The following is a 15,298-nucleotide window of genomic DNA, read 5'->3' as shown; positions in this document are numbered from 1 at the left end:
TGCTAAGTGTCTCCAAATCTACATCGGGGCTTACACAGCAATCAGTGCCTGGAGGGCCCCTCGGAGCAGCGCAGAGGTCCCTGTCCCTTTAAGCGGACAGAAGGCCAGCAGAGATAAGGCTTCCATCGGCGAAGGCTGGCGCAAGTCTCACTGTGGATAAGGCAGCACGATGCGAGGGCTTTCCCTTTGTTGTTGTCGGAGAATTGCCGCATTCCCCCCCGCGGTGTCCGCTGATCGGGATCATTTGCATTGCAAATCGGCATCGGTGTACACGGAAAGATTTCTATCAGAGGTTTGTTTGTTTAACAAATCCAGGAGAGCCCTGGAGTCGGTGGGGGGGGGGATGGGGGAGATCTCTGCCATAGATTGTTCCTGGACGGATTTGAGGGGAGCTGTTTCCAATCAGGAGACCCGTGACCCCTGAATTGTTTGGTAAAGCTGCAGTCAGCAGGGTGTCGGCGGCTAATTCTCATTTCATGCTCAAAGTGTTTGAATCATAAACACCTCCGAGCACTTACCGTCTGAAAGGTGCTATAACAAGATTAGATACAATAGTGTTGAGAATACCTCCGCTACCTGCTAATGGGCTCTCCGGGCGTTTACAGGGTTTGGTGTTGAAACAAACTATACTTTGAAGAAAGTAAAGCCGCACTTTAATCAACAGAGTTAGGATGACTTAAACAAAAATCATTTTGGCCGATAGATGATGGTGATACAGGTGTTTTTTGTTGTTGTTTATTTTGTTTCTGTTGCTGTTTGTTCCCCATCTTGCGCCGGGAAAACAAAGCAATCGTCCAATGTCAATGTGGAGACGATACATAGGTGCATTTCCAGTTAAAAGCCTTCGTTGTGATGAAAATGACAGTAAAAAGACACTTTGAAGCCAAAATCCCTAAGTGCAAATATGTAGATGTGTCAGAGAACTAATGGCAGTCAGATTGAATCAGTTTTTTTGAATAAATTAATCCGTGGGCCGCGGGTTCTTACAATGATTGGAGGACCCGGAATGAGCTGTGAAGGAGTAAGGTGTGATGAGGGGTGTTTTATGTCTGAAAGAAAACCATAAATGTTCTCCGTCTTGCTGTGCACAAGTTGAGTTACGGTGGTTTCCATTTGAGTTTGACACACGAGCAGCAGTTCAATTGGGAGATCGAGAAACCTCCTGATGTATCGCGCAGCAGGAATCGCTTTGTCATGTTCGGTTTAATTCTTTGCTTGCATTTTATTACATTTTCAATCTGGAGGGAACTTCATTCTCATTGAATGAATAATACTTTCATTGATAAGAAAACATCAGATGAGAAACAGTCTTGGGCATTGTGACGTCCTCTGGATACGTCATAACAGAACAATGTCTGTTACAGTCAAAGAGGGGCGGTGAAGCCAGGAGTAGTAAGTCACTGGACGCTTTTGTCCAAAGCGACTTACAATAAGTACATTTACACTTTCTTAAGCATCGTGTGACAGGGCGTTTTTTGACATTGGCCTTGGCGGAGTTGTGCACTCTACTGAGCGTTATCCTTTTTATGTACTGTGTTACTTTGCTGGCATCTTTAATAAACCAAATCTACCCAACAGCGACAGCTCACCGCCAAGCAGGCAAAAGCTGTCATTTCTTTAGTCTGTGGCCCGTTCGTAAATGTTATCCAGCATAGATGAATGAGATTTCTACCCAGAGGTTATTGTAAACAAACACTGTGATTGGATCTGCTGCTAACACTCTGCTGTCGGTGTATACGTGGTGACGTACAGTGAAAGGTGAAACGTCAGTCCAAACTTCACTCAAAAGTGAAACGGACCTCCAGTTTTCAGAAAGTTGGAACTGGTTTAAACTCAAGGTGATTGTCGATATGAAACAAAGCTCATCGTGTAGCTCTTTTTATTCCACTGTTCTGTTCTGTTCTGTTCTGTTCTGGTTTTGATTCTCCTGTTATAACGAGCGTCAGTTATTGAAAGTCAAAGGGTCAAAGATGCCGTAACCAGACGGAAAGAGCTGACGAACGTTTCCCGAAGTGCGAGATAATGCCTGGCTGAGCCTGGCAGAGACGTTTTGGCTCCGGTATCGGTGGCCACGTGTCTGTCTGGTGATTCAGCTCGCTGTGACGAAGCGTGAGCTGAAATGATTATGCAGAAGGCCCGGGAGTTAATACTATGACTCACTTACTCTGCTCCCTCCGCTCCTCCTTCTCATCCGTCGAAGCCCCCCTACTCCTCATCCTCACCCACGCTATGTGAGAATTGGCACCTTGGTCTAAACCAGAGTTTACTGTAGCTTGATAATGACTTGCACTAGCGTGTGTGAGTTAACGTTTTGGTTGTGAATCATTTTAACGTGCAAAATCATACACCATTTCTGCATACGGTATCCTGACTGTAGCCTGATTCTTCTTCTAGTTGCCTTCTTTTTGTTTTTTGTGCTTTGATTTGTAATTTATGTGCGATCCCGCCTCCCCACACACACACACACACAATCATACAAACACACACACACACGATCCGTCTCTCGCACGCATCCGCTGGCACACACTGACACACATATGCCAAGCTGATGAAACCCAATTCTCCCCGGTCCCTCATCACTTGACTCAGTTTCCATCCAGAACGCTCCCTTAAGAGGATGAGGAGGGATCGCGGGAGATGGAGAGAGGGATAGACGGAGGAAGAGGGCACGGAAATCCAGCCCAGGGGCCCAGGGCCGCGTCCTCATTCAGTCAGTGAACAGCAGCGACGAGTTGGGTGGGGAGACGGGGATCAAGCTCTGCGATCGCTTTTTCACCATTTTTATCCCCAGTGTTTCCAGCTCTTCCCGTCTTCATCACTCAGTTGGAGGCTCACTTTTTCCCATAAATGACACAAAACAGACGCAGAGTAGAAAACGGAGGAGTGATGACAAAGATACACACATCTGTGAATGGATCGGGGTCAGACAAGGTCTCAGTGTGTCTGTAGCTACGCTAGATTACAGTCGGCGTATGTGAGGCCGCAGTCAGCGGAAACTACATATCTTCTCCGGCCATATGGTGTTATTGAAGGGACATTGATCGATGGATTTCGCGCTCGTGGTTGAGTTTTTCGGCTTTGATTTATTTGTCGGGCTCTCTAGCGATGTGGTGGCATAGTTGAACCGAGCAGAGTTGGTTATTAGCCCTCTGTTCAGTCTCAGAACAATGATATGTACTTGAATTAGGTAGGGTCCTGTTGTCAGCGCTGTATTAGAGCTAGGATTAAAAAAATAATAGATAGATAATATTAATAGTCGTAAAATCGAGCTCCTCTTCCATGGAGTGAAATAGCAAAAGGGCAATGGTGCATACAGTACATTTAAATACATAAAACATACCTGATCAAGTAATTTCTGTGGATTCTGGGTCCGAAAATTAAACCCCGCCAAGTGCCAAATGCTGGTATTGTTATTCAGGTTATCTGACACACTGGCAGGTACAGAGTCTCTGCTGTTTTTTGGTGTCATCAGTGGGCAGGTTGCGTCTGTCATTTGCTTGAATCTACATCGTTTTGTACAACAAAGCGTGCGGGCATCACGGTGCATTCAAGTACACCTCGTAAACTAAAAATCAGCTTTCAAACGGCAGTGAAAGTTCCCTTTTTTCCATATTTTATAGGTCTAAATGTGTCATTACTTTTATCCTTTCACTCTGCAACTGCATTTTAATATTACGTCCCATTCATTCAGTTCTTAATGTAAACAGTATATTTTGAATAACGCTCCAGGTTGGAGGGTTCCTCGTACAGTTTGCAGCATCAGTTCCCTCAGAATCTCTCTCATATCCGAGCAAAATTGTAAATGAAATTTCCTAAAGCGGATCGAATCGGAAATCGTTGGCAATGGTCGGCTCTAAGTTGTGTGCAGATCGATACAGTGAGACACATCCTGCATTATGATCATGTGTATGAACTGTGCTTTGCAAGGTGAAGTCACATGCATTACTGGTCTTCGTTAATTGCTTGCGTATTATGCTGCTCTCGGTGTCGGCGTTCTCTCTATTTTTGGGTTTGTTTAGGTCGATCACATTTTGGATCAGGTCCAATCATCCTCAGGTTCAATCAGACAGCGTCGGGACTCTTTCTCTGAATATTAATTGTAGTGATTAAGCATTACCCGCCCTTGTTTTTCATAATTTGTGAGTTCACGATCACAGAACAACAAATCCATCATTTATTGCATCGCAGTCACATGAAATATTTAATTTAATACCAGAGTGAAACACATTAAATCGTAAAAGCGTCATTTATATCCTGTCAGTGGCCAAACTTTTTTTTGGCTTCTCCTTTCTGGGGAAGTTACGTGGTTTTGGTGATGGTATGGTAAGTAATCTATTCGTACCGTGCTAGATTTTGTTGAAAAGTTCGTCTAGATTACATATAAACTTTGTTTTAATTGACATATTTCTTGTTTAGACTATAGATCCCTTACATAGACTACTGTGTGGGTGTTCTGGTGAGATACAACTGCAGTATCCGCGGCTGCTTTAGTCTATAAACTCACTCCCCGGTCAAGTTTTTTATTGTGGTGCGCGTGCTGGACTGTCAGCTTCTCAGCCAGCTGTGCTCTGAGATCCCGGCTCCCATTATCGTCACCCATCTTGCGTTTTCTTTAGACTCATAAATCATCTCGTTACAACACAATCAACTCCTCCCACATGCAGGAGATAAACTGGATCTCGGGGTTACTGGAAGCAGCTCCGTTAATAATGTGTCTTGGACCTCGCTGCGGTTGCCAAACTCACTGGGCATCACACGCACACACACACACACACACTCTCACACTCAGACAGTGCAATTATAATAAAAGTTTCCCGGCCACGGCTGTGCGACTCAGTTCAACGGCTGTCACTCAGACGTCTTTTACAACTCACAAGGCAAGCAGCGAGATCGGAGACGAGATGATGGGTGAGACGACATTTCACGATTTTAAAAAAATAATAAAACGGCCTATTCATGTAGTCTATTGTGCTCACGCTTTTAAGAAAGGGGGACCATGGCTGTCAGTCTGGCTTTGTCAAAAAAGGACGCAGTGCTCTTAGAATATGTCACCCTCTTCAACATTTAAAAGCCAATTAATTTTATAGCTGTGCTTCTTACGTTTTTGTACGAGTCTGGGTTGAAATGTAAGTGTAAAGTTTTCCTCGTGTGAATACGCTCATTTATCTCGAGCCACTAAAAAGTTTTAACAGAAAACATCTGCAGGAAAACTGTTTTGAAAAGGAGAGAAAGGAAACGTTTTCTACATCTCATGATAGAAAAGCGGAAGTTTGTCGTGTTTTTCAGACTGACAAGCTTTCAGAAGGAGAAGCCGTTCAAAGCATGAAGCATTCATCGCCCTTCCATCTGTTTACCTGGCCACCATATTTCTCGTTTTGTGCCTCTCAGTCTGTTGGCAGCAGGCCAGCGTCTCTCCATTCACTGTCCTGCTCTGAGGCTGCTTTTTTCCTCTATTCAGCCTCTACAGAAACATACCAACATGCCAACGGCCTCCACGGGAACAATGCTGACAAATCAGCAAAGATAATCACATCTCAAATGTCCAAGGTTTCCGGTCTGCTGTTTTTGTAAAAACCCATGGGAGAAGTATTAATTGTCTTAAGAGGTTCACTACTGTCAGCCTATCCGCTGTCAGTGGGATATCTTAGGAAAATATGACATTTGATGGACAGATAGCCCTAGAAAGACAACGAATAGGTGTTTATATCCACAACTATACACTCAGAAAATAGACCAGTGTGTTTTGTAGTAGCGAGCATGTGAAGCATTTGAAGATGCTTCAAGAAATAACATCAAAATACCAAAAAAAAGACACTGGGGGAATATTTCTGTCACAGATGAAACTATGAAAACACCTTTGTCCTCTGCTCAAAGACTATAATATTTAATAAGTTGTGGAGCGTCATGAAATATTTTGTTAATGTTTCTACATTTAGGAATCTTCCGGATCAATATATTATTTTTTTATTTATAATAACGGATGAAAAAGCCAATGTTTGTATTTTTTTATGACATATTTTCATCACTTTTATCATTTATTTCAGTTTATTGACTGACATAGCTTGTTAGCTGAGGTTGTACAGATACAGATTTAGGGATATGGATCATTTGTAGGTAGAAAATGATGTCACAATGAAAAAAATATATTTTTCTATATATTTTCTACTGCAGAGTTCAAAGGGTTAAGCGTTATTCTTGAATGCAGAAAAGTTCACATTCTCTTCACACCTACACGTCTTCACCCACACTTCAAGCCCTTAAGCAGGCTTAGCTCACTTCAGCCTCCCTTTACCCCGTTGGCCAGACTGACTAAGAGACTGTCTGAAAAAGAGTGATGTTACCCACATTGATACACTGCAGGCGATGCTCCTCTGATTACAGCGAACTTCTAAAGTGCTGACGGGTTTGTGCTCGGTTGAAATCAGAACACTCCTCGGGATATTTCACTTCTAAAGCTCTGTCATTGATTTGAAAATGCACATTTTGACACAAATGTTTTTTTTTGTGTGAGTGTAGAAATGCCCGCGTTGATTGAGCTTCGGGGCAGCTGGGAGATGAGAGGATGTGCTGGAGAAGGAGCTGTGTAGACACCTTGACTTTACTCATAATATACTCTGGCTTCCCATTCATTTTAAGACTATTTTATCAAGTCTGGCAGCTTTCCTGACTGCACAATCAAAGAATAACGGTTGAGTGTCTCGCAGGTAATATTAGCTGCAGCAGAAAGGATTGAATTGTAAGTATTTCCTTGAACTTTCTGTGCTTTATCACGATGGACGTCTGTTCTCGAGTGCAGAATTATGTCACAATCACTGCAGTGTTCGCAAAGCACTCCGTTTAATAATCCGCAACAAATCCGCGATGGTCAACAGCGCCGTGATTGGCTTTTCCTCGTCGGCGCGAGGAAGCCACCAACTTGCGTCCGCTCCCCATTTAGCTCTCAAGTACCTCCATCTGGCTCGGACGCCATTAAATAAACAAACATCGGCTCGCATTAAGAGCGCCGGTTCCCAAAGCTGCGTTCGACAGCCTCGAATCTGCTCCCACCATGAAAAATGTATCTCGCTGAGCAGTTTTTACTCAAAAGCCGGCCACCGCGTCTGCCGGTGCCTCATCATGCGATCTCATTACCTCCCGCCTCTGACTGGCTCTTAACCTTAACTCGCAATGTGTGAAATGCTGTGCTGTAATTACCCCGCTGTGACAGAGCATGACGGATTTTCTCCCAAAGCGTGCATGTGAAATTTCCTCCCAGCGCTCATCATTGACAGCCCGAGTCAACTCTATCAGATTGTGAAGAGATATTTGACCTCTTATCGTAGCAGGCAGACGATTGAAATGAGTGAGCGAGCGTTCAGCATCTAACACTAAAGTTTAAATCCCTGCTTAACCTCTCTTCATGTGATGTTTGTGTTTCATATCACTGCAAAAAAATTTCATATTTGGCCACGGATTTGCTGCTAAAACCTGCACTTTTCCTCGAGCGCTGCATTCATCAAACATTCTTAGAGATTTACGACGTGTTCTCGATAAAACTGCCTGCAGTAGCGAGAGCTTAAGATATATTTATGTTGGCAGCGTATCTATTTTTTACTGTTGTTGTGTTTTTTTGCCTCAGAGTCTTTCTGTTGGGGGGGTTTTTCCGCCTTTTTTCCCCGCCTGATTTCATGCCCTTTCTTCCTGGGCATCTTGGGCATAATCCCAAAGTCTAATAGTCTAACATTCAATAAATGAAAGAAGAAGAAGGAGAAGGAGAAAAAAAAAAACAGGCTCCTCCTGCACTTGACCCGCCACGGGCAAATGCCTTCCAAGGGCGTTAGAAAGCTGCTTAGCAGAAGCTGCTTCGGCTCTCTTACGTAAGCAACGACACCCCCACTAACACAGTTTGGGGGGAGAAGAGAGAGGAAGAGTAGGGGGGAAGTAATCGGAGAGAGGAGAAGTTGGCAAGAGAGGGAAAAGAGAGAGCAAACCTCTCCCATCCAAATACTCTCCCTTTTAACTTAGTATTTTGTGTCCTTGCCTATTTTGGAAAAACATCCCTCCATCTTTTTTCCTCTGTGCCCTCCCATCCCTGCACACTCTGGTGAGTGATGGGGCAAATTTAATCAGTACACCCTCCCCACCCACACGCGCGCACATGAATAGATATGACTAATATCTTCATTTAGCTTTTAATTACCGTGCATCCTCCCAATCACCTGCTGAAACCTCAGCGTAATCTGGGGTGGGGGTGGGGGGGTGCTCATCTCACTTCATTCCCCACCCTCCCTGCGGTCCTTGTCGACGGCAGAGCCGATCGCAGTCTCCCACACATGTGCGTTGGAAGTTGGAAGTAGATTAGTGACACTGATAAACAGCGACTGGTGTGCTCGGCAATGAGTTTTCCACAACATGAGGGATCATGTGTGAGTGGGAGAGTTGTTTTTTTTTTTACAAAGTAAAAGCCTTTGGAGATTCAGAATAATGGAAAGAGGCGTAGACACATTCACCCTTTTGTCATTTATCTCGAAACGAGCACAGAAAATAAATCTCCAAATATGATATATAATCCAGGGAGATAATAATTAGCAGAAAGTACCAGTAAATCCTCTGGTTCGAGCTCCACAGATGTGAGTTTGTGCTGTCTTTTCTCTATTTTATATCATTTAGAGCCGTAGCATTAAATGGATTAATTGACAGAAAATCACTCAGCAGCTGTTTTGTCAGCTATTCAGCTGTGATGATTCATGCTTTTCTTTGCTTTATCTTGATGGCAAACTGAATATCTTTGAGTTTTGGCTGGACAAAACATGCAGTTTGAAGATGTCAATGTCAAGATGTAAATGAATAAAAAGTAATTGCTAGTTGCAGCCCTGCTATTATGAATTGAATATATTTTGGCTTTGGACTTTCGGCTGCAGAAATGGCTGTAAAAACAAATTCCCCAGACATTTAAAGATGCCTCATGGAGGCTTTTGTTTTGTTTTTTGTTTGTTTACATTCAGTGTTTCTCACCAGGACACTTTTTTTTGTGTTCTTGAGATCCAACAAACATGTTGAATGTACCACTAAAAACAATTAACCAGCTTTGTCTAGTTAGCAAGCTTTCTTCTTCTTCTTCTTCTTCTTCTTCTTCTTCTTCTTCTTCTTCTTCTTCTTCTTCTTCTTCTTCTTCTTCTCTGCCTTTGCCGACACATTGCTGTATTTCTTGGCTCCTTACCACCACCTGTAGGCACGCGTGACTTAAAGGATGCATGTGCGTTCAAACGCAGAATTTAATATTTACAGTATTAATGATGTAATAATACAAACTCAGAAATATTTATTTTTTCCATGGCTGAATAAACAAGCTGCTCTCAGAAGAAAATAAGGTCCCCAGAACACTGTTTGAAACTAGAAAGGTGGCAGGGTCCGCCACATATAAACAAAGTAAAACAGTATGAAATTGTGTTGTCCTTCAAGTCTGGTTCATTTATTCAGTTTATTCAGTTTATTCAGACATGAAAACAAAAAAGAGTTTGTTTATTAAGTTTGTTTTGGCAGTACAAAAAAAACAAACTTTAAAATGAACCATCAGCAGTGGCCGAAATGAACATTTCTGCTGATATGACAGGATTGCGCTTTATTTAATGCAAACTGTTAACTGAGAAGTTTTTCGTATTTTGCCCAGTGTTATGAACTATCACAGTAAGAGTAGGAATATGTATGTTTCTTCCACAACCTGAGAGACTTGATGTGAAAAATGTGCATACATCTGCAGTCGGCCAAAATGGGTTGGGAAAATATCAGCACGTGTGATATTGGCAAATGCCGTTGGTACAGTACAGTAACAGTTGGTAGCCCCTGCAATAATTGAAAATGACAATATTTGTTATTTGCAGCCCTGGGCTGTGGAGGAAATATGCCGCTGTCTGTCTCCTCCCAGTCACACAGCTGCTCACAGGTGCACGACAACAATCACGCAGATGAGCTGAGGTGTAGCTCCAGCCCCCCTGCTGCTCCCACCGGTATCTCCCAGACTGTCAAAGTAAAGTCCCACGCTCAGTTTCAGTGCCGAGCCGTTATCCAGGGCTGCCAGTCACTGCTGTTCTCTGCCACACTGCGGATGTGTCAGTCATTGTGCCAGGGCTAACCTCATTTGAGCTAGCTAGTCTGGTGAGCAGCAGAGCATGAAGGAAGACAGCCGCAGCCCGGGCTGCTGAATCACTTTGGCTTCACCTCATCCCCCTCCTACTTTTTACTCCTTTAACGCCGCCATCAGGGAGGCAGAGCAGCAGAATCGATAGCCACAGTGAGGAGGAGAAGAGGAGAATTATGCGATCATTATGCTTTTTGGGGAGTGAAACCTGAGCCTCGAGGCAGCAAAGGCCATCAGGAGTAATGTATCTTATTGTAAGCCACATGCCGGGCAGGCCAGCGCTGAGAGAGACCCAGGAAGCTGCCGGTAGGAGGGCTCGTTGGCCCCTTTCAGCACCCCGAGCCAGCAGCAGCGTGGCGGGGGCCACACACACACACTCGCATGCGTTTCCTCACCCGCCTCTCCTCCGCTGGGAGATTCCCCCCGTGGTGTGTTTACTGTTGATATCGTCTGAAACTGCCAGAAAGTCTGACAAATGTGTTGAGGGAGACCCCCTCTGTGGCATATGTGCTCGTTCAGTCATTCCACCTCGCTGGTGTCTGGTGCTGCCTCGGCAGTGATGTCGTGGTTTTCAGTGACAAAAGCAGGTGTGTTTGTGTGTGTGTGTGTGTTGAAAGCAGTAATGGCATTGGTTCAACTGAGATTTTAGAGCGCCAGCCAGAGCGGTTTTGCTGTTGTCTAATTATACTTAACCCAAAACTTGGCAACAGTTTTCCTCGAATTCCCTTGAACACAGTGCTTCTCTGCTGAAAGGCTTTTGTTCCTTTTTTTTCACCATTAAATTCGATTAAATTTCAGTGCGTGCGGGCAAATTGACCACCCTGTATTTGGTTTTAATTTGAAAACAATATGTTTGCACTTACTGTAAAAACGAGCTGTTTAGCAGGAGGACAAAATATATTTTAATCTGTCGAGTAGCTCCTCGATTAAGTGATTAGCTGTTTGATCAATAAAATGTCACAAACGTGTCGTACTCAAATACCTGGTTTTGTCCGCAACCCAAAGATAGTCAGTTTGCTTTCAAAGAGGAGTGAAGAAAACAGAAAGTATTCCCATTTAAGAAGCTGGAATTGACTTTCTGGTTCTCAAAAAATCTAAATCAAACTAATCAAAATAGTTAATTGCATCTCTACAACATACTGTATCTTAAACAGAGCACTGCTGCAGTCAGGTTGATAAACAGGAGTGAAGATAAATAAATGTTTTAATCCCTAAAGTTTAAAAGTCATTCCTGAGCTCTCCTCTTTTCAGTAAACAGATCTAGATCAGAGCAGTATACTGTACGATGTGACTCAGGGTGTTTATTCCCCCCGATCCCTCCTCTAGAGCGATGGCTTTGCCCCCTTGCTCGGTCGACAAACATCTCAGAGAGACCCCTAGTGTGTCTTTTTGCTCTCATCAGTGTAACTCCTGGCCCATGTTTGTGTGTCTCCAGGTGGTGGACCTGTACTGGGGCGTGGACCCGGAGGAGTGGGACAGTCCAGAGCTGCAGCGACTCAGAATGAAGCTCCTGGAGGAATGCCTGAAGACCTCGGCGGGACCGTGTTTTGTTGTAAGTACTACAGGTTCGAGTTAGAGATGTAATGGATTTTATGAGCGCGTGCGGATGTTATCGCTGCGCGTCCACACTTTACATAATAAGAAGAAAATCTGTTAAATCAGTGTCTGCTCTAGTTTTTCCCACCATCCCTCTCTATCTCATTACATGGCTCTGATATGGCATTAAGACTGGATTGTTCCCAGGCTATTTCGCTTTTGAAGATATAATAGCAGTGTCAAACCACCTAATAAGAGTGAAATCTAATTTTTCTTGTAGACCGGTCTTTTCATGAGTCTTGGCTTGGTCGCAGTTAAAAAATGACACAGAAATGACAGGAGTTACACTCCCATTTGAAGCCCTTTCATTGCAGCTTTGGTTGATCTGGTTCGTTAGGAAGCTGGAATTGCCGACTAATGACTTAAGTAAATAAAAAAAATATTGGCGTTCATGTTACCTGATGAAACAACCTCACATACGTAACAGTCGATGCTCAGTCGTCTTTGCTGGAGTGCAGACGAGAAGAAAGTATGTCAGAAAGAAACTTGGGCAAAGATATTGGAATGCAAAAAATCCAGGAAAAAGGCTAAAATTACACTTGTTCGAATGAGTTATGCGAAGACCTCTGCAAGGGGAGAGAGGGAGAACGAGAGTGGCATGACGCATAATTACGGCTGACATTTCAGTGATCTTTTTTAGATAATTTTAGGCCACATATAAAAAAAAAGAAGAAAAGTCAGGGACAAGGGCGGAAAGGGGTGAGGACAGGAGTGGAGAGAAATTGATGGTGAATTATTCAAATGGAGCAGATCCTTTTCTAGAGGTTGGAATTGAGGTGAGAGATCACAGGGAGAGGTAATGCATTATGGGTAGCGCTGGAGCCAGGGAGCGTAATCGCCCTCCCCAGGCCAAGGTTTGGTATTTTCTTCTTCTCCCACCCTGCATGCACCGCTTCTTCCTGCCTCTTTCTCAATCACCAGTTGTTTGTTCTCTGTTCTGTCACGCACAAACAAGCACAGAAAACACACTTTCCACTTCAAAACATCTGCAGCTTAATGATTCATTCTGGTTTACTTCCAGAGGAGTGATGCTCCTTGTATCAGACCAGTGAGGAACATTCTTCTAACACGTAAAAAAAACACGTCTTCCCTCCTTGACTCCTCCAGGGGTTTAAAAAAACAGCTGATTTGTTTGGCTGCTGCACAGTTTTTAGTTTAAAAATAATAATGTTTTAGTTGGATTAAGATAATGAATATAATCAGAAGAAGAGGAAGAACAATCGCAAGCGTAAATGAGCAGAGTTTGGGGAGTGACGAAATAAATGTGCCATCTCCATGACAACTGCATCTGCTGATGAAGAGCACGAAATGTGGTTGAAAGCTCCAGAGGAAGCTCATAAATGGAGCTTGAGTTCAGTTTATTTTGTGAAAACAAGCATTGATATTTTTACACTTATTATATCATGAACACACTTGGCAGAACACAACCGAAGAAAATTCACCGCAAGAAATTAATTCACAACAAATGGAAATACTATACATAAGTAGATGGTGGCAGCGTAGCAGACATTAGCACATGAAACACGCAGCTGAACAGAGCCGAGACAAATCTTTGTTATGTCTGTTAGGCAAAAAAGGACCCAAAAGCAAGACACAGAGGCAGGCAGAATAAAATGAGACTCAAGAAAAACAAAAGGAAATTACAAAAAACAGACAGAAACAGGAAACTCAGACAAACCAACGAAGATTGACATAAAAACACAGACTTAAATACACATACATTAAATAACAAAACACAGGTGTTCACTGAAAACAGGTGGGAAAAAGACCAAGACAGGAAGTGGAAGGTCAATCATGACACATGAGGATACAATCTACAAAATAAAACAGGAAATGACTAAACTGAAACCCCAAAATTATGACAATGTTAGCAGGAAATGTTAGAACTTACCCTGGTTAGGTGATGCACTGGTAGCATCATGGGAAGTGTAGTGCGAACATGGTGTACCGAATGGTGTTTTGGATATATGTTGCAGCAACTAGTGTGCCGTGTGATTGTAGCAGCACACATGCCTGAACAGTTTGCAGGCTATAAAATTAAAATAATGATAAACGATGAAGAAGAATATGCCTTCTTTCCAACACCTCCTCTACATGCCCACACTCTCTTCTTTCCCAGTGTGCCTCAATATTGCACCAGTTTCTTACAAATATTGCCTGAGTACTTTGGTAATGACCCCGACACACGCAGTCTACGGGTTTAAGATCCATCTGTGGATCATTTTTTTGTCCTAATGTGTGAAAGTTTTAGTCGGCATTGTGAGATTTCATGGCCTCTGAATCCCCCTGAGACAAAATGGGCGATGGGGCTATACTGTGTAAGCTCAATCAGACTAAGATGCACTGAAATGATCCGATCTGAGTTGAAAAGAAGTGGTGCGCTCTCCCCTTTTGTGCTGCCGGCTTTCTGTTTGCCGTGGTATTGTACACGCCGCGCTGATTTCATTCATTCCCATCAGCCTCGCCGCCCTCTGTCTCTGCAGCAATTTCACCATCTTAACCCTGACTGACCCCGAGCACTACCGCACAACACGCTGAGGGAAAGTAGGCACACACAAACTCAGGTACACACACGCAGCTTTTTGTTCTCTTCTGCCTTCAAACACACACCCACACAGGCGCATACAAACAGAGCATCTTGACCCGAGGCGATTTCTCTGTCATGAGATTGAGAATCAGTTGGGGTGAACTCTAACTCTGGGTGATACAGACTGTTTACACCAGTCTACACACCTACACACAAAAACACACAAATGCATCTATGGTGCACATCCTCCCCATCTGGCTGGTTAAATCTTTAATGGCATATTCTAGTGGTTCGCTCTCGGGGGTGAATGAAGGGTTTTATGCCCACAGTAGCTCCACTGAATTGAGTCCCATTCAGACTTGTCAGAGCCAGCTGCCGCAGTCCCTGCAGCCGGGCTACACGGTGCCACCGCCACACAGACCGGTCGGCCCCGTTTCTAGAACTGGGGAGCTCCGAGCGGCAGCGGGTCCTTTGATCAGGGACTTGGATCCTCGTTTGTGACAGTTCTGGGTTGTCTGGGCCATCTCTGGAGTACCGTTGTTTATTTTCACAGGGTGGTAGACCTAGATATGTGTATATGTGACGATGGGGGAAGACGTCAGCAGAATTTAGGGCTTTGCTGTATCTGCAGCAACATAAAGAAGCTTTCAAATAGTGCATGCACGTGTGTGTGTGTGTGTGTGTGTGTGTGTGTGTGTGTGTGTGTGTGTGTGTGTGTGTGTGTGTGTGTGTGTGTGTATGTGCACTTTTCAGGCGAATCCTAGTCTCTCTTTTTTCTCATGTTGCTCGATGTTCTTTGTCTTTCTTAATATCAGTAGCTGACATGCAACCATGCATATCGCCACATTGGTGTTGTTCCTGAAACGTCATAATTAATGTTGCTCCAGTGAAACTTACCAATCACATGTTCGTATTGTTATAGCTTAGTGTGTTCAACTTTGTTGGGGGGTCTATTTTAACCTAAACAGTGTTTTCAAAATATCTTTGTTCCCTAAAACTAACCAAGTGTTTTTGTTCCTCTTATCTTAAACAAGTACTTTTGCTCCCTAAACATAACA

The 15,298-nt window shown here is 43.6% G+C and overlaps 1 protein-coding gene across 2 annotated transcripts in view; it reads left to right on the top strand.

Moving 5' to 3' along the window:
• nwd2 (NACHT and WD repeat domain containing 2) overlaps nt 1–15,298 on the top strand; it is a 49,724-nt gene that overhangs the window by 12,169 nt on the left and 22,257 nt on the right. For both annotated transcript variants that reach the window (XM_084344805.1, XM_084344806.1), the window contains exon 4: nt 11,553–11,669. In XM_084344805.1, coding sequence (XP_084200931.1) covers nt 11,553–11,669 — 117 coding nt within the window. The remainder of the gene's footprint in view (nt 1–11,552; nt 11,670–15,298) is intronic.

The sequence above is a fragment of the Pagrus pagrus genome, assembly GCF_965226575.1.
Source record: "Pagrus pagrus genome assembly, chromosome: 22".
Classification (NCBI taxonomy): domain Eukaryota; kingdom Metazoa; phylum Chordata; class Actinopteri; order Spariformes; family Sparidae; genus Pagrus; species Pagrus pagrus.
This window is presented reverse-complemented; position numbering and strand designations above follow the sequence as displayed.